The following is a 27,271-nucleotide window of genomic DNA, read 5'->3' as shown; positions in this document are numbered from 1 at the left end:
TTCCCAAATTCACTGCCACTGAACCTTGAAGGAATTCCAGATTCCACACTGGTAGAATGGTATATTAGGTGTTTATGAGCATTCCCTGGTTTCTACTGAAATCAGGGTCACCAATCATTAATACTCACATCTGGCCTGCAAGAAATGGTAACTCTGTCTCCTAGAGATACAGACAAGGAGGATGGAGATTGTGTCATCTGGATGTCACATATCAGGCCTGTAATTGGAAACATACAACCAATATATATGGTTAATCTTATTACAAATGAGTTCTCTGAAATTCCAGTTAGCACTGATTACAAAGGGCCAAATGAATTCCCATGACATCCTTCCTTACCTAGGAATCAGAATAGTAAGATCAGCAGATGTTGAGAGGGAGACATCATGTCTGTTTTGTTACCTGACATTTACTGACTCCTAGAAAGGATGTGACCAGACTATTAAGAAGTTCATTTGTGATTGGGTCACCTCACTCAGGATGCTATTCTCCAGATGCATCCATTTGTCTTAGTACTTCATAAATTCATTGTTTTTAATTGCTGAGTCATACTCCATTGTGTAAATGTACCATATTTTCTGTATCCATTCTTCTGTTGAGGGACAACTGGATTCTTTCTAGCTTCTGGCTGTTATAAATAAGGCTGCTATGAACATAGTGGAGCATGTGTCCTTATTACCAGTTGGGGCATCTTTTGGGTATATGCCCAGGAGAGGTATTTCTGGATCTTACTCTGCAGGATATACCCCTAAGTGAGGTAACCCAATCACAAAAGAACACACATGATATGCACTCACTGATAAGTGGATAGTAGCCCAGAAACTTAGACTACCCAAGATTCAATTTACAAAACAAATGAAATTCAAGCAGAAAGAAGACCAAAATGTGGGTACTTCGTTCCTTCTTAGAATGGGGAACAAAATACACAGGGAAAGAGTTACAGACACAAAGGTCGGAGCTGAGACAGTAGACAGGACTATGCAGAGAATACCCCACCTGGAGATCCATCCATTATACTACCACCAAACCCAGACAATATTGTATATGCCAGCAAGATTTTGCTGACAGGACCCTGATATAGCTCTTTCTTGCGAGACTATGCCAGTGCCTGGCAAATACAGAATTGGATACTCACAGTCATCTATTGGATGGAATACAGAAGAAGCTAGAGAAAGTAACCAAGAAGCTGAAGGAATCTGCAACCCTATAGGAGGATCAACAATATGAACTAACCAGTACTCCACAGAACTGTGTCTCTAGTTGCATATGTAGCAGAGGAATGCCTAATCGTCCATCAATGGGAGGAGAGGCCCTTGTTCTTTAGAAGATTATATGCCCCAATACAGGGAAATGTCAGGCCCAGGAAGCTGGAGTGCGTGGGTTGGGGAGGGTATAGGGGAATTTGGGGATAACATTTGAAATGTAAATGAAAAGAATATCTAGTAAAATAAAGATGTGAAAAAATTAAAAATTAAAAAAAGAAAACCTAAAAAAGAAAAGAAAAAGAAAAAAATAGAAGTTCTGAGTGAATGCAGTAGACATATGAAAATCATCAGAGCCTGGGCAGGATTGGGCACAGATGTAAGCACTTTATTGTAGTAACTTACTGGAATGTACCCAAGTGTTTTAAGCCAGATGAGAATACTGCAGTTTTGCTAAGGATTTTTCTCTGTCAATGGTAGATTTTATTATAAAAGAAATTTTGGTTCATTTTTCAATATTGCAATGAATGTAAGTTTAGGTGTAAAACCCTTTTCTCTATTTTATTAGGATTAGGTAGAACATCATTTTTACACAAGCCACAGTAAATATTAGAATGTGGCTTCATCTCTTCTTACAAGTATGTTTTCTTCTTACTATATCTCCATAAGAATTTTTCCTCATTTGAAGTAATTATTAGAACACACTTATCAGAAATAGAAATAAATTTCAAGTCATTTGTGATAAACTCTCAGCACTGTTCTTTTTCATATTTTACTAAGCTTTTTGGTGACAATATACAAATATAACAATCTTTATTCAACAAAATGCTTTAGTATCTGGGGGATAAAGATATAGCTCAGCTGTTAAGAACACTTGTTACACTTGCATAGAACCCAGGATGTTGTTTCAGCACACACCCATCTGTAGGCAGAATTTGGAGGGATATCACCTTCTTCTGGATGGCACATGCAGCAGCACACATGTGGTACACAGACATTCAGGCTGGAAAAACTCCCATACAACGGCTGAGAAAATACTGAATATTTTAAAAATTGTTTATTATAACTTTGTGTGTGTGTGTATGTGTATGTGTGTGTGTGTGTGTGTGTGTGTGTGTGTGTGTGTTTATGTCTGTGTGTAGTGTGTGTAGGCAAGGGTGGTAGGTTATAATTTCTGGAAGAACAAAAAGGAAATGGGAAAATTATGTGATTATAATTTTAAAAAATATTATGATACAACCCAACCCAATTCTTACATCTTTTTTCAGATCAAATGAATGATGAAATTTGACAGTAAGTTAGGAAAAGAGATCTAGATTTACACATGTAAAAACAAATTCCATATTGATTGATTGTATAACAAGAATTCCCTCTTGGCACTCTACATCCATTTGGGAATAAGAAAGTATTCCCAAATTATGTGAACACTTTGCCCCTTCTTAGAATTGGGAACAAAACACCCATGGAAGGAGTTACAGACACAAGTTTGGAGCTGAGATGAAAGGATAGACCATCTAGAGACTGCCTAGTCCGGTGATCCATCCCATAATCAGCTTCCAAACGCTGACACCATTGCATATACTAGCAAGATTTTGCTAAAAGAACCCAGATATAGCTGTCTCTTGTGAGACTATGCCGGAGCCTAGCAAACACAGAAGTGGATGCTCACAGTCAGCTATTGAATGGATCACAGGGCCCCCCAATGGAAGAGCTAGAGAAAGTACCCAAGGAGCTAAAGGGATCTGCAACCCTATAGGTGGAACAACATTATGAACTAACCAGTCCCCCCTGGAGCTCTTGACTCTAGCTGCATATGTATCAAAAGATGGCCTAGTCGGCCATCACTGGAAAGAGAGGCCCATTGGACACGCAAACTTTATAAGCCTCAGTACAGGGGAACGCCAGAGCCAAAAAGTGGAAGTGGGTGGGTGGGGGAGTGCGTGGGGGAGCATGTAGGGAACTTTTGGGAAAGCATGGGATATGTAAATGAAATAAATACCTAATAAAAAAAAGAGAAGTACTAAGGCATTAGTGAAGCACACCCTTTGGATGTGTCTATGAGGATATTTTAGAAAAATGTGCATTTAGGGAAGAAGTCCTACTCTGAATATGGGCAGCACTGTGCCATTGGCTGGTATCCTGGACCCAACCAAAAAGAGAGAGAGATAGACAGACAGAGATAGAGTGTGTGTGTGTGTGTGTGTGTGTGTGTGTGTGTGTGTGTGTGCGCGCGTGCGTGCGTGTGAGAGAGAGAGAGAGAGAGAGAGAGAGAGAGAGAGTATCAGCAAGGCAGTGGTGTGCCCATTCCTTTGAATTCTCACTCCACAGAGGTGTGAGGAGGTAAGGGACCCTAGCTGCATATTCCTACCACTGTGAGCTTCCAGTGGCTGTGGACATCACAATGGACTGACTGTATCCCCTCAAACTGTGAGCCCAAGCCAACCCTTTCTCCTTTAAGTTGCTTCTTATCAGGCATTCTACCATAGTAACAAAAAAAAAAAAAAACAATACAATATGTAAAATACAGGACTCCACAGAACTGTGTCTCTAGTTGCATATGTAGCAGAGGAATGCCTAATCGTCCATCAATGGGAGGAGAGGCCCTTGTTCTTTAGAAGATTATATGCCCCAATACAGGGAAATGTCAGGCCCAGGAAGCTGGAGTGCGTGGGTTGGGGAGGGTATAGGGGAATTTGGGGATAACATTTGAAATGTAAATGAAAAGAATATCTAGTAAAATAAAGATGTGAAAAAATTAAAAATTAAAAAAAGAAAACCTAAAAAAGAAAAGAAAAAGAAAAAAATAGAAGTTCTGAGTGAATGCAGTAGACATATGAAAATCATCAGAGCCTGGGCAGGATTGGGCACAGATGTAAGCACTTTATTGTAGTAACTTACTGGAATGTACCCAAGTGTTTTAAGCCAGATGAGAATACTGCAGTTTTGCTAAGGATTTTTCTCTGTCAATGGTAGATTTTATTATAAAAGAAATTTTGGTTCATTTTTCAATATTGCAATGAATGTAAGTTTAGGTGTAAAACCCTTTTCTCTATTTTATTAGGATTAGGTAGAACATCATTTTTACACAAGCCACAGTAAATATTAGAATGTGGCTTCATCTCTTCTTACAAGTATGTTTTCTTCTTACTATATCTCCATAAGAATTTTTCCTCATTTGAAGTAATTATTAGAACACACTTATCAGAAATAGAAATAAATTTCAAGTCATTTGTGATAAACTCTCAGCACTGTTCTTTTTCATATTTTACTAAGCTTTTTGGTGACAATATACAAATATAACAATCTTTATTCAACAAAATGCTTTAGTATCTGGGGGATAAAGATATAGCTCAGCTGTTAAGAACACTTGTTACACTTGCATAGAACCCAGGATGTTGTTTCAGCACACACCCATCTGTAGGCAGAATTTGGAGGGATATCACCTTCTTCTGGATGGCACATGCAGCAGCACACATGTGGTACACAGACATTCAGGCTGGAAAAACTCCCATACAACGGCTGAGAAAATACTGAATATTTTAAAAATTGTTTATTATAACTTTGTGTGTGTGTGTATGTGTATGTGTGTGTGTGTGTGTGTGTGTGTGTGTGTGTGTGTTTATGTCTGTGTGTAGTGTGTGTAGGCAAGGGTGGTAGGTTATAATTTCTGGAAGAACAAAAAGGAAATGGGAAAATTATGTGATTATAATTTTAAAAAATATTATGATACAACCCAACCCAATTCTTACATCTTTTTTCAGATCAAATGAATGATGAAATTTGACAGTAAGTTAGGAAAAGAGATCTAGATTTACACATGTAAAAACAAATTCCATATTGATTGATTGTATAACAAGAATTCCCTCTTGGCACTCTACATCCATTTGGGAATAAGAAAGTATTCCCAAATTATGTGAACACTTTGCCCCTTCTTAGAATTGGGAACAAAACACCCATGGAAGGAGTTACAGACACAAGTTTGGAGCTGAGATGAAAGGATAGACCATCTAGAGACTGCCTAGTCCGGTGATCCATCCCATAATCAGCTTCCAAACGCTGACACCATTGCATATACTAGCAAGATTTTGCTAAAAGAACCCAGATATAGCTGTCTCTTGTGAGACTATGCCGGAGCCTAGCAAACACAGAAGTGGATGCTCACAGTCAGCTATTGAATGGATCACAGGGCCCCCCAATGGAAGAGCTAGAGAAAGTACCCAAGGAGCTAAAGGGATCTGCAACCCTATAGGTGGAACAACATTATGAACTAACCAGTCCCCCCTGGAGCTCTTGACTCTAGCTGCATATGTATCAAAAGATGGCCTAGTCGGCCATCACTGGAAAGAGAGGCCCATTGGACACGCAAACTTTATAAGCCTCAGTACAGGGGAACGCCAGAGCCAAAAAGTGGAAGTGGGTGGGTGGGGGAGTGCGTGGGGGAGCATGTAGGGAACTTTTGGGAAAGCATGGGATATGTAAATGAAATAAATACCTAATAAAAAAAAGAGAAGTACTAAGGCATTAGTGAAGCACACCCTTTGGATGTGTCTATGAGGATATTTTAGAAAAATGTGCATTTAGGGAAGAAGTCCTACTCTGAATATGGGCAGCACTGTGCCATTGGCTGGTATCCTGGACCCAACCAAAAAGAGAGAGAGATAGACAGACAGAGATAGAGTGTGTGTGTGTGTGTGTGTGTGTGTGTGTGTGTGCGCGCGTGCGTGCGTGTGAGAGAGAGAGAGAGAGAGAGAGAGAGAGAGAGTATCAGCAAGGCAGTGGTGTGCCCATTCCTTTGAATTCTCACTCCACAGAGGTGTGAGGAGGTAAGGGACCCTAGCTGCATATTCCTACCACTGTGAGCTTCCAGTGGCTGTGGACATCACAATGGACTGACTGTATCCCTTCAAACTGTGAGCCCAAGCCAACCCTTTCTCCTTTAAGTTGCTTCTTATCAGGCATTCTACCATAGTAACAAAAAAAAAAAAAAAAAACAATACAATATGTAAAATACAGGACTGTAATCAAGAGTAAATGTATCTGCAACAGATAACTCGCTCAGAACAGCACCTATCACCTGACAAACAACTGACCTTCACTCTTCCCTCCTCAGAGTGCACTTCATTCTCCTGTGACAGCACGAGACAGCTCACTAAGAGTGCTCAGAGCTCCTCCTGTTGCTGCCAGGCCTTTCTGTTGTAAGTGCTGCTTTAATATGTATCCTGACTTGTTGCTCCATGTGTAATATATTTTCATGCATTCTTCTAAAAAAAAAAAAAGAAATTAGCAGCTCTCGGGATCTAAAATTAGCAGTTCACAGAATCAGAAATTAGCAGCTCTGACAGATAGGGAATCTAAGGAAATTTTTTACAGCGTAATTTTACTTTCAGTAAGAATATAGAGACATTCAACAGAGACCTTCTGTTTTCAGTGTTCTTCTCATAACAACACAGTGTCCTGAAGGGTGTGGAATAAAACAGTAAAGCTTACAAGATAATTGTCTGTTTCCTTGTCCTAGCTACTTAGAATTTAGTGCCAATAAAAGCCAGAGCCTGATCTGATGCAATCAGGTAATTTATAGTACCATGTGTCTTTAGAGAGACTACCCATTCATTCTTCTGTCCTTGAGTATGTTATAATGAAATGGTGATACATCTTAATAGAATTAAAATGTCATATTTAATAAATTCATCAAATTTTATGCCACAACAGTTTGTATCTTGATGTTGTTTGTGGGATTTTGTGGCCAACTTATTTTGTTATTTCATATAGTGGTTTAGTCAAGTGACATGTACTTTCAAAAGGTGCCCAAAATATTGCATTTTAACAGAAATGTGATTTCTAATTACATGTATTTTGCCTTTTACTAGACCTCATTTTGTAGCATTAGTTTTCTTCCCTGATGCAGATTAGGAGTAGAATGTTAAATTCACAGGTAGCCATGTGATAAGAAAAGGAAACACTAACCCGAATAATGTGTCATTCTTTTAAAAATACATAGGATATTCAACAATTATTTTTATTAGAGTGCCATTTTTACTATAAAAAAGTTTTAAGTTGTAACCTCATCATATGGTGGGTAGCATGTAGAGAACTAATACACTTTAGACACTTTTGAAACTATCCTTAAAACTTTCTTGTTAATGTTTTTTTAATTAATGATCACATCAATTGGAGGGTATGTGCATGTGCCTGACTGTGAGTACAGTTTTCTTCCATGTCTCTCACTACTAGATTTGGGTTTTTCAACAAAAGTTTTGTTTTCCAGGAACAATAGTATTTTTCACTGATCACTGTGAATGTAGTTTTTCTCTAGACTCCAAAATAGATAATATCTAATCCTATCTTCCTTTTCACAATTTTCACAATATATGGCACCACTACACATATTTTTCAAGTCAGTATTACCAGTCTTAGGGCTTAACACTTGAAAATGAGTAGTCCCTAGACCTTGGTCTACTTGGCCTCCAAGAAGATCGCCAAGTCCCTGCTTACTTCCTGTAGAATTCTCTTGGAAATGACTATACACACATTTAGCCCACAGATCCTGATAATCCAGCAATTCCACTGTCTTCAGAATATGGGAACAAGACTCTCTCAAACCTCTGCATTGTAGCAACAGACTTCTCTGGTTTAGGAGGATCCATTTCCAGTAGAATCTTGTAGTCACAGTAACAGAGATGATTAGAGGGGAGTGAATTAAAATAGTAAGTCCCAGGAGATTGAAAGATGGCTTAACAGATAAGAATATTTTTGTTAAATATTTTCTTTATTTACATTTCAAATATTATCCCCTTTCCTGGTTTCCACTCAGAAACCTCCCATCCCATTTCCGGTCTGCCTGATCACCAACCCAGATACAGCTTTTGTTGCTCTTGCAGAAGACCTGGATTCAATTACCAACATTCACATGGTGGTTTACAACTATGTGTAATCACAGTCCCAAAGGATCTAAAGCCTTCTTCTGACATTCTTGGATACCAAACTTAAGTGAGGTATGCATATATATATGAAGAAAAAACATCCAAAGACAAAAGAAATTAAATAAAACTTAGTAAGCAGAAAAAAAAAAAGAGTAAGCAGCCTTCATTTCCAGTAGGTCCAAGACAATGATTATTGTGGTTTTGAAGGTCTCTTTAGAGCAAAACACTAAATTCAAGACTGACCTAAGGGAGATATCCCATCCTTCATCTAAAATGAGCTCTTTGACCATTTTGTTTGCTTTATGTAACACAACAGATGATTTAGTGCCCTTACTACTAAAATGTAAAATTTATCTTCATAAGAATAATAGAATATTTTTCTTTCTGAAGGAAAAAGACTTAAGACTAGCATAAACAATAAAGATGAGAACCAGCATTAACTTTTTTATTAGATATTTTATGTATTTACATTTCAAATGTTATCTCCTTTTTTAGGTCTCCCCTCCCCCAGAAACTCCCTATCCCATGTCTAGTCCTCCTGCTTCTATAAGTGTGTGCCCCCACCCACTAATCTACTCACTCCTCCCCATCCTCACATTGTCATATACTGGGGCATGCAGCCTTCACAGGACCAAGGGCCTCTTCTCCCTTGATGCCCAACAAGGTCATCTTCTGCTAAATATATGTCTCCACATCCTTGTTAGCATATGCTGTCACCTGAGTTTTTGATCTTAGCCATTCTGATGGGTGTGAGGTGGAATCTCAGGGTTGTTTTAATTTGCATTTCCCACATAACAAAGGATGTTGAACATTTCTTTAGGTGATTCTTGACTATTTGGTATTCCTCAGTTGAGAATTCTTTGTTTAGCTCTGTACCCCATTTTTATTAGGGTTATTTGATTATCTGGAGTAAAATTTCTTGAGTTCTTTGTATGTATTGGATATTAATGCTACATTAGATTTGGGATTGATGAAAATATTTTCCCAATCTGTTGTTTGCAGTTTTGTCCAATTTACAGTGGCCTTTGCCTTGTGGAAGTTTTGCAATTTTATGAGGTTCCATTTGTCAATTTTTGATCATACAGCATAAATTATTGGTGTTCTGTTCAGGAAATTTTCCCCTGTGCCAGTGTATTCAAGGGTCTTCCCCACTTACTCTCCTATTAGTTTCAGTGTATCTTGTCTTACGTGGAGGTCCTTGATCCACTTAGACTTGAACTTTGTACAAGGAGATAAGAATGAATCTATTAGCTTTCTTCTACATGCTGACTGCCAGTTGAACCAACACCATTTGTTGAAAAGCCTATCTTTTTTCCTCTGGATGGTTTTAGTACCTTTGTTAAAGATCAAGTGACAAAATATGTGTGGGTTAATTTCTGGGTCTTCAATTCTATTCCACTGATCTTCCTTTCTGTATTTGTACCAACACCATGCAGTTTTTATCACTGTTCCTCTGTAGTACCGATTGAGGTCAGGCATGATGATTTCCCCAGAAGGACTTTTATTGTTGAGAATAGTTTTTTCTATCCTGTTTTGTTGTTGTTGTTATTCCAAATTAATTTGCAAATTGTTCTTTCTAGTTGTATCTAGAAGTGAGTTGGAATTTTGATAGGGATTGCATTGAATCTATAGATTGCTTTTGGCAAGATGGCCATTTTTACTGTATTAGTCCTGCAAATATATGAGCATGGGAGATCTTTTTATCTTCTGACATCTTCTTGGATTTCTTTCTTTAGAGCCTTTAAGTTCTTGGCATACTGGTCTTTCACTTGCTTTGTTAGAGACAGAGCAAGGTGTAATATTTTGTGACTATTGTAAAGGGTGTTGTTTCCCAAATTTTAACCTCAGCCTGTTTATCCTTTTAGTAGAGGAAGATTATGGATTTGTTTGAGTTAATTTTATATACAGCCACTTTGCTGATGTTGTTTATCAGGTTTAGGAGTTCTCTTTTGGAATTTTTGGTGTCACTTAAGTATACTATCCTATCATCTGCAAATAGTGCTATTATGAAATCTTCCTTTACAATTTGTATCCCTTTGACCTCCTTTTGTTGTCTAAATGTTCTGGCTAGGACTTTGAGTACTATATTGAATAGGTAGGGAGATAATGGACAGCCTTTTCTAGTTCCTGATTTTAGTGGGATTGTTTCAAGTTTCTCTCCATTTAGTTTGATGTCTGGTACTGGTTTGCTGTATATTGTTTTTATTATGTTTAGGTATGGGCCTTGAATTCCTGATATTCCCAAGACTTTTACCATGAATGGGTAATGAATTTTCTCAAATGCTCTCAGAATCTAATGAGACGATCCTGTTTTTTGTTTGTTTGTTTATTTGTTTTTGTTATTTTTTTAGTTTATTTAGTGTTTATTTATTGATGGCTTTATATATATTGTGTTATCCCTGCATTCCTGAGATAAATCCTACTTCATCACGATGGAGGAGTGTTCCCATTACTCCAAATCATTATCAGTTTGTGCTGCTGCTTGAGTTTTTGAAAGTAGCTATTCTGATGTACATAAGACAAAATTTTAAGTTGTTTTGACTTTCATTTACCTGATGGCTAAAGACTTTGAACACTTATTTAAGTGCTTCTTTGCCATTAGATAGTCCTCTGTTAAGAATTCTATGTTTAGCTCTGTACTATATATTATAAACTGCATAATTTTCTTCGTTGGTGAATGCTTTTTTTAATCTGTTTGATTTTTTTGTTTGTTTGTTTGTTTTGATTTTTTCGAGACAGAGTTTCTCTGTGTAGTTTTGGCAGTCCTGGAACTCACTCTGTAGACCAGGCTGTCTTAGAACTCAGAAATCTGCCTGCCTCTGCCTCCCAAGTGCTGGGATTAAAGGCATGTACCACCATGCCCTGCCAGGTGAATACGTTCTTACATTCTTTATATATTTTTGCTATTAACCCTCTGTCAGATTTAGAATTAGAGAAGATCCTTTCCAAATCAATAGGTTGCAATTTTTTCCTATTGCCAGTGTCTTTTGCCTTACTGAAGCATTTCAGTTTCATTAGATCTCATTTACCAACTGTTGAGCCAGAATAATTGATTTTCTGTGCAGGAAACTGTCTCCTGTACCAATGTGTTCAGGGATATTTCCGGTGTTCTCTTCTCCTGTATTTGGTATATCTGGGTGTATGCTGAGGTCTTTGATCCATTTAGACTTGAGATATTTTCATTCTTTTGCATGGGGACTTCTGGAAAGACCAGCAGTATTTATTCAAGATACATTTCTTCTTCCATGGTATGCTTTTGCATTCTTTATCAAAAACCAATTGTTAATATGCGTGTTGATTCATTTCAGCATCTTCAATTATATTTTTCTGTTAAACCTGTTTATTTCTATACCAAAATCATACAGTTTTCATTACTGTTGCTATGTAGTACAACTTGAGGTCAGAGATGATGATCCTTCCAAAAGCTCTTTTATTGTTTAGGAATATTTTAACTATCCTATTTTTTGTTTGTTTGTTTTTCCATATAAAGTTGAGAATTGCTCTGTCAAGGTCTATACATATTATGTTGGCATTTGAATGGTGATTGCATTGAATCTGTAGGTTACTTTTGGTAAGATGGCCATTTTTACTATGCTAATCCTACTCAACTATGAGCATGGGAGATATTTCTATCCTGGATGTCTTCAATTGCTTTTTGCAGGTACCTGAAGTCTTGTCATGCAGGTCTATCCTTTGCTTGGATAGAGTTACAACAAAGACCTTTCTTTTTTTGTGGTTATTGTAAAGGATGTTCTGTAAGCTTATTGTATATTGAGAACCGTTTTTTCTAAAATTAGGGAAAGAGCCTTTTTGATTTTGATGAAGATATTTTCTGGACCTTTAAGTTGGGATTCTTCTTCTTCTTCTTCTTCTTCTTCTTCTTCTTCTTCTTCTTCTTCTTCTTCTTCTTCTTCTTCTTCTTCTTCTTCTTCTTCTTTTTCTAGTTCTCCTTCTTCTTTTGTTTTTTCCTCTCTTCATATTATTCTTTGGTTTTGTCTTTAACTAATGTCCCAGGTTTCCTGTATCTTTTGTCTTAGAAATGACTACAATTTTGGCATTTCCTTTGACTGATATATCAATTTGAAATATTGTATCTTCTACCTCTGAAATCCTCTATTCCATTCTCTTGTACTCTGTTGGTGATGCTTTTGTACTTTATTTCTGTTCTCTTTGAGCGGCAGTGGATCTATCATATTTCATTCTCACCACTAGCAGTCTGGAGATTCAAGTCAGGATATAAATTACACAGATTTGTAGCTTAATTTCCATGTAGGTTCCCCAACATCTGGAGTGAAGACACTTCCCTGAAGATATACACTGACTCTTGTGTTCATTATCTAAGAAGGCTGACTTGTATGCCTACAGTGGGAAAGGGCATGCCAAATCCTTCAGAGACTGGTTGCAACAAAGTAGGATGATACACAAGTTTGCCCCATCCTCTCAGAAGAGAAGCAAATTGTGGAGGTAGGATTCTGTGAGAGGTGGACCTGCAGAGTGGGCAGTTTGGGGAATGTAAATTATATATACGGATAGACAGATAAACTTCACATAGTTGTAGAAATTTGGAGCTAGGATTTCACAGTTGCTTTTCCTGCTTCTCAAACTGAACACAGAATGTCTCAGTTGAAGCCAGGCATTGAAGGAATGTGGAAAGTTTTAGCCATAGGAGCCCAGGCAGGTGCTCTACACCACAATACAATAGTTTTGATGTTTTGTCTGTTTGTTTTACTTTGCTTTGTTTTGGGTTGCTTCTCTGTCGTTTCTTTGTTCTTTTTATTCACTCAGCAACACACACATTACTGTATTTCTAAGCTTCATGAACTATATGGTTCATTCTACCTGAGGCATCTTGGTGTCAGCCTCACTTGGAATTCCTATTGTAAAATAATCCCTAACACAAATTCGTATTTAAAAAAGGAAATTGAGTCTGCAATAGAGCCATTGACTGTCTTTGGAGATGTGGGAAGGGTTTGATCACAAAATACAATATGTAAGAGAGGGAATCCTCTAGTGTTCATTCACAAACTAGACCTCAGATGTCATCAAGGATGAGCTATGTCAGATTGAGGTCCCAAAATTTGTTTCATTGGCCTAGTATTACAGTACTCCCTGCTCCCTGTAGCTTTATTCAGAAGTTCAAGTAATCCCAAATTTTATCATGTACCTGCAAGTATGTGCTAAATGAGTTTTATAACCTCACCTGATAATCTATAGACCTCATGCATAAACCCTTCATTAAGGAGTTGTGTAAGAAGTTAAAGACGATAAAAGGGTTTTGTGTGTGTGTGTGTGTGAGAGAGAGAGAGAGAGAGAGAGAGAGAGAGAGAGAGAGAAATGGAGTCCAGAAGTTACAAAAAGCATTTTTATATAAGTAATTTTTAGAAATTAAAAAAAAAGAGACTAGGAAGATAGTCCAGTGGTCTCTGGCCTACACACAAAAATTTGTGTGAACAAACACATAGTCACACAAATTATAATTAAAATATTTTGAAAGAATTCATTTTTCATCTTATGTGTATGGGTAGTTTGCCTACATGTATTTTGGGTTACCACATGTATGCCTGATATCTATGGAGGAGAGTAGAAGGTTATATATTCCCCTGAACTAGAGTTAGAGATGTTATCAAGGCAGGTCCAATGCTAGAACAAGTGCTTTTACCTGCTGTGCCATATCTCCACCCCTTGTAAATAAATATCACTATCTATCTATCTATCTATCTATCTATCTATCTATCTATCTATCTATCATGTATCTAACATATATATGTGATATGTATTAAATATATCACATACATATGTGATATATATCACAGTATTTACTATAATATACAAATTATGAGTGGCAGAACAACTCATGAAAACTTGGCCTTTTTGTCTTATTGACGTTGTCTTTTGCCTTGCAGAAGCTTTGCAATTTTATGAGGTCCCATTTGTCGATTCTTGATCTTACAGCAGAAGCCATTGCTGTTCTATGCAGGAATTTTTCCCCTGTACCCAGATCTTCGAGGCTTTCCCCTACTTTCTCCTCTATATGTTTCAGTGTCTCTGGTTTTATGTGGAGTTCCTTAATCCCCTTAGATTTTACATTAGTACAAGGAGATAGGAATGGATCAATTTGCATTCTTCTACATGATAACCACCAGTTGTGCCAGTAACATTTGTTGAAAATGCTGTCTTTTTTCCACTGGATGGTTTTATGCTCCCTTGTCAAAGATCAAGTGACCTTAGGTGTGTGGCTTCATTTCTGGGTCTTCAATTCTATTCCATTGGTCTACTTGCCTGTCACTATACCAGTACCATGCAGTTTTTTTATCACAATTGCTCTGTAGTATAGCTTTAGGTCAGGCTTGGTGATTCCACCAGAGGTTCCTTTATCCTTGAGAAGAGTTTTTACTACTCTAGGTTTTTTGCTATTCCAGATGAATTTGCAGATTGCCCTTTCTAATTCGATGAAGAATTGAGTTGTAATTTTCATGGGGATTGCATTGAATCTGTAGATTGCTTTTGGCAAGATAGCCATTTTTACTATATTGATCCTGCCAATCCATGAGCATAAAAGATCTTTCCATCTTCTGAGATATTCTTTAATTTCTTCCTTCAGAGACTTGAAGTTTTTATCATACAGATCTTTCACTTCCTTAGTTACAGTCACGCCGAGGTATTCCTGAAAAAAATGTTCAAAATCCTTAATCATCAGGGAAATGCAAGTCAAAACAACCCTGAGATTTCACCTCACAACAGTCAGAATTGCTAAGATCAAAAATTCATGTGACAGCAGATGCTGGCGAGGATGTGGAGAAAGAGGAACACTCCTCCATTGTTGGTGGGATTGCAAGCTTGTACAACCACTCAGAAAATCAGTCTTTCAGTTCCTCAGAAAATTGGATATAGTACTACTAGAGGATCCCACAATACCTCTCCTGGGAATATATCCAGAAGATGTTCCAACCAGTAAGAAGGACACATACTTCACTATGTTCATAGCAGCCTTATTTATAATAGCCAGAAGTTGGAAAGAACCCAGATGACCCTCAACAGAGGAATGGATACAGAAAATGTGGTACATTTACACAATGGAGTACTACTCAGCTATTAAAAAGAATGAATTTATGAAATTCCTAGGCAAATGGATTGATATGGAGGGCATCATCCTGAGTGAAGTAACCCAATCACAAAAGAAATCGCACAATATGTATTCACTGATAAGTGGATATTACCCCAGAAACTTAGATTACCCAAGATATAAGATACAATTTGCTATATGCATGAAACTCAAGAAGAATGAAGACCAAAGTGTGGACACTTTGCCCCTTCTTAGAATTGGGAACACCCATGGAAGGAGTTACAGAGACTCAGTTTGGAGCTAATACGAAAGGATAGACGATCTAGGGACTGCCATATCTGGGGATCCACCCCATAATCAGCTTCCAAACGCTGACACCATTGCATACACAAGCAAGATTTTGCTGAAAGGACCCAGATCTAGCTGTCTCTTGTGAGACTATGCTGGGTCCTAGCAAACAGAGAAGTGGATGCTCACTGTCAGCTATTGGATGGATCACAGAGCCCCCAATGGAGAAACTAGAGAAAGTACCCAAGGAGTTGAAGGGATCTGCAATCCTATAGGTGGAACAACAATATGAACTAACCAGCACACACAAACCCGGAGCTCGTGTCTCTAGCTGCATATGAATCAGAAGATGGCTTAGTCAGCCATCAGTGGAAAGAGAGTCCCATTTGTTGTGTAAACTTAATATGCCTCAGTACAGGGCCAAGAAGAGGGAGTGGCTGGGTGTGGGAGTGGGTGGGGGACTTTGGGATTGCACTGGAAATGTAAATGAAATAAATGCCCAAAAAAAAAAGAAAAAAAAAACAAAGCAAAACCCTTTTTCTGCCATTTATGAATATTTTTTTGCATAACTTTTTTTATTTAACATGTTTTTAAATATTTTTATTACATATTTTCCTCAAATACATTTCCAATGCTATCCCAAAAGTCCCCCATACCTTCCCCCACACTTCCCTACCCACCCATTCCCATTTTTTTGGCCCTGGCGTTCCCCTGTACTGGGGCATATATAGTTTGCGTGTCCAATGGGCCTCTCCAGTGATGGCCAACTAGGCCATCTTTTGATACATATGCAGCTAGAGTCAAGAGCTCCGGGGTACTGCTTAGTTCATAATGTGGTTCCACCTATAGGGTTGCAGATCCCTTTAGCTCCTTGGCTACTTTCTCTAGCTCCTCCATTGGGAGCCCTGTGATCCATCCAATAGCTGACTGTGAGCATCCACATCTGTGTTTGCGAGGCCCCAGCATAGTCTCACTAGAGACAGCTACATCTGGGTCCTTTCAACAAAATCTTGCTAGTTTATGCAATGGTGTCAGCATTTGGAAGCTGATTATGGGGTGGATCCCTGGATATGGCAGTCTCTACATGGTCCATTCTTTCGTCTCAGCTCCAAACTTTGTCTCTGTAACTCCTTCCATGGGTGTTTTGTTCCCAATTCTAAGGAGGGGCATAGTGTCCACACTTCAGTCTTCATTCTTCTTGAGTTTCATGTGTTTAGCAAATTGTATCTTATATCTTGGGCATCCTAGGTTTTAGGCTAATATCCAGTTATCAGTGAGTACATATTATGTGAGTTCCTTTGTGAATGTGTTACCTCACTCAGGATGATGCCCTCCAGGTCCATCCATTTGGCTAAGAATTTCATAAATTCATTCTTTTTAATAGCTGAGTAGTACTCCATTGTGTAAATGTACCACATTTTCTGTATCCATTCCTCCGTTGAGGGGCATCTGGGTTCTTTCCAGCTTCTGGCTATTATAAATAAGGCTGCTATGAACAAAGTGGAGCATGTGTCCTTCTTACTGTTTGGGACATCTTCTGGATATATGCCCGGGGGAGAGGTATTGCTGGATCCTCCAGTAGTACTATGTCCAATTTTCTGAGGAACCGCCAGACTGATTTCCAGAGTGGTTGTACAAGCCTGCAATCCCACCAACAATGCAAGAGTTTTCCTCTTTCTCCACATCATCACCAGCATCTGCTGTCACCTGAATTTTTCATCTTAGCCATTCTGACAGGCGTGTGGTGCAATCTCAGGGTTGTTTTGATTTACATTTCCCTGATGATTACGGATGTTGAACATTTTTTCAGGTGCTTCTCTGCCATTCGGTATTCCTCAGGTGAGAATTCTTTGTTCAGTTCTGAGCCCCATTTTTTAATGGGGTTATTTGATTTTCTGAAGTCCACCTTCTTGAATTCTTTATATATGTTGGATATTAGTCCCCTATCTGATTTAGGATAGGTAAAGATACTTTCCCAATCTGTTGGTGGTCTTTTTGTCTTATTGACGGTGTCTTTTGCCTTGCAGATGCTTTGGAAAAGTTTCATGAGGTCCCATTTGTCAATTCTCGGTCTTATAGCACAAGCCATTGCTGTTCTATTCAGGAATTTTTCCCCTGTGCCCATATCTTCAAAGCTTTTCCCCACTTTCTCCACTATAAGTTTCAGTGTCTCTGGTTTTATGTGAAGTTCCTTGATCCACTTAGATTTGACCTTAGTACAAGGAGATAGGTATGGATCGATTCGCATTTTTCTACATGATAACAACCAGTTGTGCCAGCACCATTTGTTGAAAATGCTGTCTTTCTTCCACTGGATGGTTTTAGCTCCCTTGTCGAAGATCAAGTGACCATAGGTGTGTGCATTCATTTCTGGGTCTTCAATTCTATTCCATTGGTCTACTTGTCTGTCAGTATACCAGTACCATGCAGTTTTTAATCACAATTGCTCCGTAGTAAAGCTTTAGGTCAGGCATGGTGATTCCACCAGAGGTTCTTTTATCCTTGAGAAGAGTTTTTCTATCCTAGGTTTTTTGTTATTCCAGATGAATTTACAGATTGCTCTTTCTAATTCATAGAAGAATTGAGTTGGAATTTTGATGGGGATTGCATTGAATCTGTAGATTGCTTTTGGCAAGATAGCCATTTTTACAATGTTGATTCTGCCAATCCATGAGCATGGGAGATCTTTCCATCTTCTGAGATCTTCTTTAATTTCTTTCTTCAGAGATTTGAAGTTTTTATCCTATAGATCTTTCACTTCCTTAGTTAGAGTCACGCCAAGATATTTTATATTATTTGTGACTACTGAGAAGGGTGTTGTTTCCCTAATTTCTGGCCATTGACTTGTTTGAGTTAATTTTATATCCAGCTACTTCACTGAAGCTGTTTATCAGGTTTAGGAGTTCTCTGGTGGAATTTTTAGGGTCACTTACATATACTATCATATCATCTGCAAAAAGTGATATTTTGACTTCCTCTTTTCCAATTTGTATCCCCTTGATATCCTTTTGTTGTCGAATTGCTCTTTTATGAATATTGTCAACAGTTCCTTAGTATGAGAGCAAGTAGTGATACTGGTGACTTTAACAAATTATCTTCCTCCAAGGCTGGAGAGATGATCCTGAATTCAGCAACCACAACTCACTTGGAAACTCACAACTCTCTGCAACTCCAGTTCTAGAATATTCACCATCTACCACCTCCTTTTGGATTCCTTGGACTATGAATATGATGCATAGTCATTTATGCAAGCAAAACAACTATCGACATAAAAGAAAATGAGAAAGTATGCCTCTTTCTTTAATTATGGAACATGAATTAATATAATATGAACACCAAGTCTTTCCAGATCTCACCCAAGATGAATTGTCTCCAAGTAGAATGGGGATTAAGGTCCTTTGCCCTATAAATTCCTTCAGCTTTCCTCTCTTCTTTATCATATTCTTTAGGGTTCAATTTATAGAAATCAGAGAATTAGGAAGGACTTACATAGTAGATAATTCTAAAAACCCTATGTGCTTGGCTGAGGAGGAATATTTTCAATTTATAATATTGCTGTGCATCATCACCACTACACACATTGAAATTGGACACAGCAATCCAACAGAACGCAAGAGTTGGAGAAACATTTATTTGCATACTTTAGGAATCTCATAAATAAATGAAAGTGGACACCATAATATACATGCAGAGGATGTGGTAGACACCTGTGAAGGCCCTGTGCATATTCCTTCATTTCTGTGGGCTCATGTGAGCTTTGTTCATGTTGTTTAAGGGGGCTTTGTTTCTTGGTGTCTCCATATTTCTGCCTCTTCTTTCTGTCTCCTCTTTACTGGGGTTCTTGGAGCTCCAAGGAGAGGGATTTCATTCAGACTTCCCAATTAGTAGAGAATGTTTACAGCCTCAGCTGTGCTAAGTTCTGGAGACTACAAATTGAAGGACCCTGCTCTCTCTCTCTCTCTCTCTCTCTCTATATATATATATATATATATATATATATATATATATATACACACACACATATCAAGAAAAGAAGTTTTACTAGTTGTTTACCTATTAAAATGATGCTACATATTAATTAATTTCATATGTGTTTTGTTTATGGTATAATCTAATGATAATCTAAGATAGCTAGTATTCAACATCAAATTCTCTTTACCTCTAATTCATGAGGCAGTATATTCTTATAAATTCTTTTTACTCGATCATTTAATGTAAATTTATTCAATTAAACGCTTTGCTATTGAAGGTTGGGGAGTAGTAAAGTAGCAGAATGATTGCTTTTGAACTTAGTGGAACCAAGATGAGGGTCAGTACCAGGAGCCTAGTAATTGAGGTCTAGAGATCCATGTGAGATTTGGCTTCTACTCTCACAAATACAAAACTGAACTCAGGTTTGGGCCATTTATTCTGCCTTAACTTTGTTAATGGTCTCATGATGTTTTGATCTTATGCATGAATATTTCTTACCTATGTATTTCTTTGATCCATGACAACGAAATTTAAAAGGATGATTAATCTTTCGGATGAGGTAAAGAGGCATTTGGTTTTTATCAAATGAAAATTTTTGTAAAACTCACCTAAGAGAACAAAGAGAATTACCATATGCCAATTTTTATTTCCAGTGTATTATTTCTTGAGTATATTGACGAGATTGCTCCCCAATTCATTCTTCACTCCGTAGGTTTGAACAAAATTAACATCAACAGCTCACTGTGGAAGCATACGCAATCCTACAGCTGAGTCGCCCCTGTAGATCTACCCAGTGCTTCGGGAGAGGAAGCAAGTGTGATTGTTTATCCTAAAGAATCTACAAAGGTGCTTTTTCAGGAGTGTTCAGCGTCATGTTTATCTGCCATTTCTGAAGCCCATCTGTCTTTAGGAATGTCTCTTTCCATAGCTTTGCTGACATCAAAAAGTGACAAATTTCAGAGAAGTGATTAGGGTTCTCAAAAGGGCTTAAATAGGAAGCATAAACACCTATCACCACAACCCAAAACTTAAAAACATGTGCAAAACTATAATGTAATAGCTATGAATACTAGTTTAAAGATAAATGAAAAGTGTAACATCGAAGAGGAAAAAAACAGAGTGAAAAGAGTGACAATCATTCTGAAAGGGGACATGGGAAAGAAAAGGGACAGAGAGGTTTCTGCTACAGATAATATAAGTCCAACCTAGGAAATAGACAAAGAAAACCTAGAGCTATATTGATGGGTGTATTAGTCAGGATTCTCTAGAGTCACAGAACTTATGGATAGTCTCTAGATAGTAAAGGAATTTATTGTTGACTTACAGTCGGCAGCCCAATTCCCAACAATTGTTCAGTCGCAGCTGTGAATGGAAGTCCAAGGATCTAGCAGTTACTCAGTCTCACACAGCAAGCAGGCGAAGGAGCAAGAGCAAGAGCTAGACTCCCTTCTTCCAATGTCCTTATATTGTCTCCAGCAGAAGGTGTAGCCCAGATTAAAGGTGTATTCCTTGAACTCGGAGATTCAATCTTCTGGAATCCATAGCCACTATGGCTCAAGATCTCCAAACCAAGATCCAGATAAGGATCTCCAAGCCTCCAGATAAGGGTCACTGGTGAGCCTTCCAATTCTGGATTGTAGTTCATTCCAAATATAGTCAAGTTGACAACCAGGAATAGCCACTACAATGGGTAAACAAGTTTTTATTAAATATTAAGAGTTGATGTGTTGTTTTTTCCTGTAGTAACAGCAATGAGAAAAGATAAGTGGGGAGACTGATAATGTAGAGTCAATCTGTGTATACAGATGAAAGCTTATTTTTAAATTTTCTATATTTTTGAGTTTTATTCAACTACACAACAAATTATTATCATGCCTATCATCATTTAATATTCATGTAATATAGCCATCTTCCTAAATTTCCACATATTTCTCTCTTTACAACCTACTTACCCTAGTTAGTGATATCCACATGAGCATTTATGTGGTTCTGTCTTCTGAAACATGGTAACCCTATGGTCACTTTTAGTACTAGAGAATATTATTATATTCTCTAATACTAAAGGTTCTGGATCTCCAGAAACCACTATAGCACTAATTACTCAGTATAGGTTGAGTCCTGGAGTTGAACTTGTAATCTAGATCAGGATTTTGACTGCCATGATCTTGCAGATAGATAATCTCTGCTTCTTGAGTTTAAATTCATAACAGCCACATTGTGTCCAGAGGACAGCATTTCACAACTCTCCTATTTTCTGAGTTTTACATTTAATCTACACCTATTCCATGACATTTTCTGAGAGTAGAGATAGAGATATAAGCTAAATGTTCCATATTAACTTAAGCACTCAGGTATGAGTGTGTCATCATTCTGACTAGTCATGTATTTCTCCATTGACTTCTGATTAATTGAAAAAACAACATTCAATAACCAAAGTAGACAAGAAATAGAGAAACCAAATGCCTGCAAATTTGTATGATTACATAATTTTTCAATTACCAGAGAGTATACATGAATTATATAATGTTGTCACACCATAGAATGATTGATTTATCCAGCTTTAGTCTCTTATTAGAAGTTACTTTGTCCATAGTAACTTGATTCTGTCATGTTCTGTGTCCACAATTTGTCTTCTATTCATCAATACAGTCCTACTATCAAGTTTTATTGAGAATCTAAGATCAGTAGAAATAGCCTGTATTATTTTGATGTCTCAATATTCAGATCATTTTACTAGGAAGCCATATTATATCAGGTACATCATAGCAGCCTGAGTATCTGTAGGATTCTCAGGAACGTTCCATCAGAAGAAACACAGAAAGTCACTTTCGTTATTACTAATGTCCTTTGAGGTAAAATAAAGTCAAAAACACATAGTTTGAATACAGTCCTGTTGCACTGACCATCCAGGGGTTCTCTTCTAGTTAACAGTGTTATTTTGCCTACTCTCAGAATTTCCACTTTTACACCATAATTTTTATTTAGGGTGGAATACCATGAAGAATTACTATTTCAATATTTACATGTATTCAGGAGTCATACTTGTTCATGTCTTTTTTATGCATCAGCCATTAGACCACCTGGATGCAGCTTCTCTGGTGTTTCTAGAAGACACAGTCTGCCTAAGGGTTTTACTTCTCTGAAAAGGTATCATGACCAAGGCAGGTCTTATAAAGACAACATTTATTTGGGCCTGGCTTGCAGGTGCCAAGGTTCAGTCTATTATCATCAAGGCAGTAACATGGCAGCATCCAGGCAGGCATGGTTTGGGAGGAACTGAAAGTTCTACTTCTTCATTTGAAAGCTGCTAGCAGAATACAGGCTTTAAGGAATCTAAGATGAAGGCCTTAAAGCCATACCCACAATGTCCCTCCTACTCCAACAAGGCCACACCTCATAGTCCCGCTCTCTGGGCTGAGCATAGACAAACCATCAAACTATGTTAGAGCAAATCTCAAATTTCTCTGGCTCTTAAAATATTTCTGCCCACTCTGCAATGATTCCTGGGAAATAGGTGCAGAAAATGTGTTGTAGTTGATTAATTTAGGACTGGTCACCACATAATCTCCTAATATCTGCATTTTGATAATTTATGGAGTATTTTTGGAATGATTCCTTCTGTTGCAAAGGGAATTGCATATCATATATTTAAACCATATGAATTAAACAAACTTTATTTATGTATGAATAGAGGTAATAAGAAGCCACGAATCGGAGAAAGAGCAAGGAGTGTATGTGGATTTCAATGAATTGAGGAAAAGGTAGTGGCAAGCAGTATGTGGCTAAGTTATGATTTTTTAATGGTAAGAAAATGAGTATAATTTATCTCAACCTATTTCTTCCACCTAATTCAAGACCAAAGAGTTGACAAAACTTACCAAAATAAGAAAAGAGATAAATATTTCAATAAGAAAAATGTGCATTGATTGTGTACCATAACCCCCGTTTGGCAATCTGCCCCTCCTCTAAGAATTGAAAAGCAGAACCTATCGAGGTGGGGAACCTCAGTGAAGCCTATACAGTTCAGATGGTGTTGAAATTATAGAGATATTCAATATAAAGTATCTTAACATACTACTAGTATATTTGGTAGTTCAGGTAAGCAAAATTTTCCATTTATAAGGCTATCAAACTACTGCATTTTTAAAAATGGAAAACTGAATTCAAATTGCAAGTATTTAACATTTTCTGTACCATTGTATGTGGTATCACTACTCTTCTTTGATTCTGAGCAGAAGCAACAATCTATGACTGTAAAGTAGCCACATGATTGCAAGAACACATCATAATGTGCCATCAATTTAAAACATCATGGCATATTCTACAGTTTGTTATATTATGGCTTTATATTAAATGACTTTATACCATCAAGTTCTATATTATTGTATCTTTTTGTAATCTCACTGTATATCAGAGAACATTTTATATCTCTGTTTTTTCATTTCATGAAGTCATGAAATGTGGTAAAAGTGTGAATGTGCCTGTGTGAACACTAGTTTATGTTTGTAACAATTGGAAATAAAGAATCACCACATTTGTCATAGTACTTCTTTTGTTCTAAACATACTACTACTTGGCAGACAATACTGTAAATGTAGTATTTCCTCCAGAATTCAAAATGGATATTTTACAACCCTGCCTTCACTTTGGCTATGTTAACAGTAGATGGCAGCACAATCACATTTCTGTTTTTGTTTGTTTGTTTGTTTAGGTATTTTTTAAAAAAATTATTAGATATTTTTTCATTTACATTTCAAATGCTATACCAAAAGTCCCCTAAACCCCCCTCCCTGCTCTCTTACCCACCCACTCCCACTTCTCGACCCTGGTGTTCCCCACACCAGGGGATATAAATGTACTAGGGCATATAAAGTTTGCTAGACCAAGTGGCCTCTCTTCCCAATGATGGCTGACTAGGCCATCTTATGCTACATATGCAGCTAGAGACACGAGCTCTGAGGGTACTGGTTAGTTCATATTGTTCTTCCATCTACAGGGTTGGAGACCCCTTCAGCTCCTGGGTACTTTCTCTAGCTCCTCCATTGGGGGCCCTGTGTTCTCTCCAATAGATGACTGTGGGCATCGACTTCTATATTTGCCAGGCACTGGAATAGCCTCACAAGAGAAAGCTATGTCCGGCTTTTGTCAGCAAAATCTTGCTGGCATATGTAATAGTGTCTGCTTTTGGTTGCTGATTATGATCAATAAGACAAAAAGACCACCAATACATTGGGAAAGGATTTTTACCAATCCTAAATCTGTTAGGGCACAATCACACTTCCATCCAGTCACTAACACCAGCCCTAGAGCTCTAATTATATGAGATAATAATAAAAAAAATTACTCTTTTCCTACAACCTTACCAGCATCTGCATCATCTGCATATTTTTTTTTTTTTTTTAGCCATTCTGAGTTGTGTGAGATGGAATCACAGGGTTATTTTGATTTGCATTTCCCTGATGACTAAGGATGTTGAGCAATTCCTTAGGTGCTTTTTAAATATTTGGTATTTCTCAGTTGAGTATTCTTTGTTAAGCTCAGTATCCAGTTTTTTAATAGGTTATTTGGTTCTCTGGAGTCTAACTTATTGAGTTCTTGTATATATTTAATATTAGCCTTGTATCAGATATAGGATTGGTAGTTCTTTTCCCAATCTGTTGGTTGCCATATTGTCCTATTGACAGTGTCCTTTGCCTAACAGAAGCTTTGCAATTTTATGATGTCCCCTATGGCAGTTCTTGATCTTAAGGCATAAGATATTGGTGTTCTGTTCAGGAGAATTTCCCCTGTGCTCATGTGCTCAAGACTCTTTCCCACTTTGTCTTCTATTAGATTCCATTTATCTGGTTTTATGGATAGCTAATGGGATTGCAGGCTGGTACAACCACTCGGGAAACTATTTTTGTATCCTTAAATGGTGAAATATAAAGCCCATATTCACAAAAAATAATAGATTTTTCTTTCTGTAGTAAACAGAATAAGACTAGCAACTAGCTACTAAATACAAGGAAAGATGAAAATGTGTGTTATTCAGAAAAAAAGTTAGCCATTTAGGTAGAATAGTTTCCTTAGAAAGGCATACATAATAAGTAACTTGATTTCAACAATTCTTAGGTCAGTATCTCTCAGTACATCTCAGTTGTTTTTCATAATAGTTGATTAAAAAATGGAAGAAGTTTTTCATGAATGGAGGAATGTGAAATCATTCTTAAGATCTAGAGACATAGTCATGCTTTATTATGACTATGCTGACTTTAACATTATAGGAATATAATTAATATTTTACCTAAGGTAAATTAAAACAAATTTTAAATAAATTGTTTTATTCATTTTTCGATACTATATTTTCCTCCTTCTCCTCCCAGTACCCACTCATTCAAGTCCTTCCCCATTCCCTCAGTCTTTGCTATAAGTAAAATGTTTCATCAAGCTTAGACTTAAAATTGCAGATTCAAATGTAATTTATTTGAAAAGTGCTCTCAGTTTCTCTCAGGTAATAAATCAAACAGGAATTACACAGTTTCAGGGCACATGAAATACTGAGAATGGTGATTATTCAGAGTAGTTGTAGATGAGTGCATCTTCATGAACCCACAGCCCATATTCTCCCATGTGTTTATAAGCCAAGAACTGCCTAGAATATATTTGCATATTTCATTTTCAGTAACCACAGATATCTCACAGCTGTTTTAAAGCAAAGTCCTTATGAGAATAGCAGTAATTAACTAGGGACCAAAATTCAAAGAGAAAATGGATTTTCAGGTGCAGATTTTCAGCTTCCTGCTAATCAGTGCCTCAGGTAACAGAGGGCAGGGAATTTGAGATCAGAATCCAACCAGAATTATTTTCCCTGGGGAATTTTGAGTCTAAAATACAGTTTTTTTTTTTTTTTGGTCCATTGGAATGTTGGGTGGTATAAAATTATTTTTGTATCTCTATTTCTACTAATCACTCTCTCTATTTTGCTTTTTTCTAGTCATAATGTCCAGAGGACAAATTGTTCTCACCCAGTCTCCAGCAATCATGTCTGCATCTCCTGGGGAGAAGGTCACCATGACCTGCAGTGCCAGATCAAGTGTAAGTTCCAGCTACTTGTACTGGTACCAGCAGAAGCCAGGATCCTCCCCCAAACTCTGGATTTATAGCACATCCAACCTGGCTTCTGGAGTCCCTGCTCGCTTCAGTGGCAGTGGGTCTGGGACCTCTTATTCTCTCACAATCAGCAGCATGGAGGCTGAAGATGCTGCCACTTTTTACTGCCAGCAGTACAGTGGTTACCCATCCACACAGTGCTACAGACTAGAACAAAAACCCTCTAACTCCTTAGGTAGGGCCCAACTACTTCCTTCTAGAAATAAACTGTGGCCAGTAGTTCGATTGCAGTAGTTCACACAGGGTGTTCTGCTTTACAATGTCATTTGCATATTTAGATGAATGTCTCTATAATATTCCACTGTACTTCAGTGCTGTTCTCAATTTATCTACATTTCCAGTGTTTATTTATTCTCAATTTTTGTTCTGTTTGTCGAAGACAAGTGTGGCAGACTATTTTACTGATGGTCCCCATGCACCTTTACATCTATTTTCTGCTACTTTCACTGATTTTAGAATCTTCTTGGTTCGTGATTTTTCTTCAGGATATTCGTTTGCTCACAACACACTGCTTTTGTTATCATACAAAAAGTAGTATCCATCCCAATAAATTTCCTGGTTTTTATTACTACACCTTCTTTTCCACTAAATTGACATATTAATATGTGCTTAAAATATTTTTCTCTCCAAATTAAAAAAGAAAAGATACTGACAGGCATGTATATTTTCTTTCTAT

General features: G+C 37.4%; 1 gene segment (V, D, J or C) and 1 further gene; one reads left to right on the top strand and one right to left on the bottom strand.

Moving 5' to 3' along the window:
- Positions 1–27,271, bottom strand: part of Igk (immunoglobulin kappa chain complex) — a 3,171,119-nt gene that overhangs the window by 1,640,337 nt on the left and 1,503,511 nt on the right.
- Igkv4-78 (immunoglobulin kappa variable 4-78) lies at positions 26,194–26,728 on the top strand. The segment is given in 2 exon segments: positions 26,194–26,242; positions 26,420–26,728. Coding segments are annotated over 2 exon segments (358 nt in total).

This window comes from Mus musculus, chromosome 6, assembly GCF_000001635.26.
Source record: "Mus musculus strain C57BL/6J chromosome 6, GRCm38.p6 C57BL/6J".
NCBI lineage: Eukaryota > Metazoa > Chordata > Mammalia > Rodentia > Muridae > Mus > Mus musculus.
This window is presented reverse-complemented; position numbering and strand designations above follow the sequence as displayed.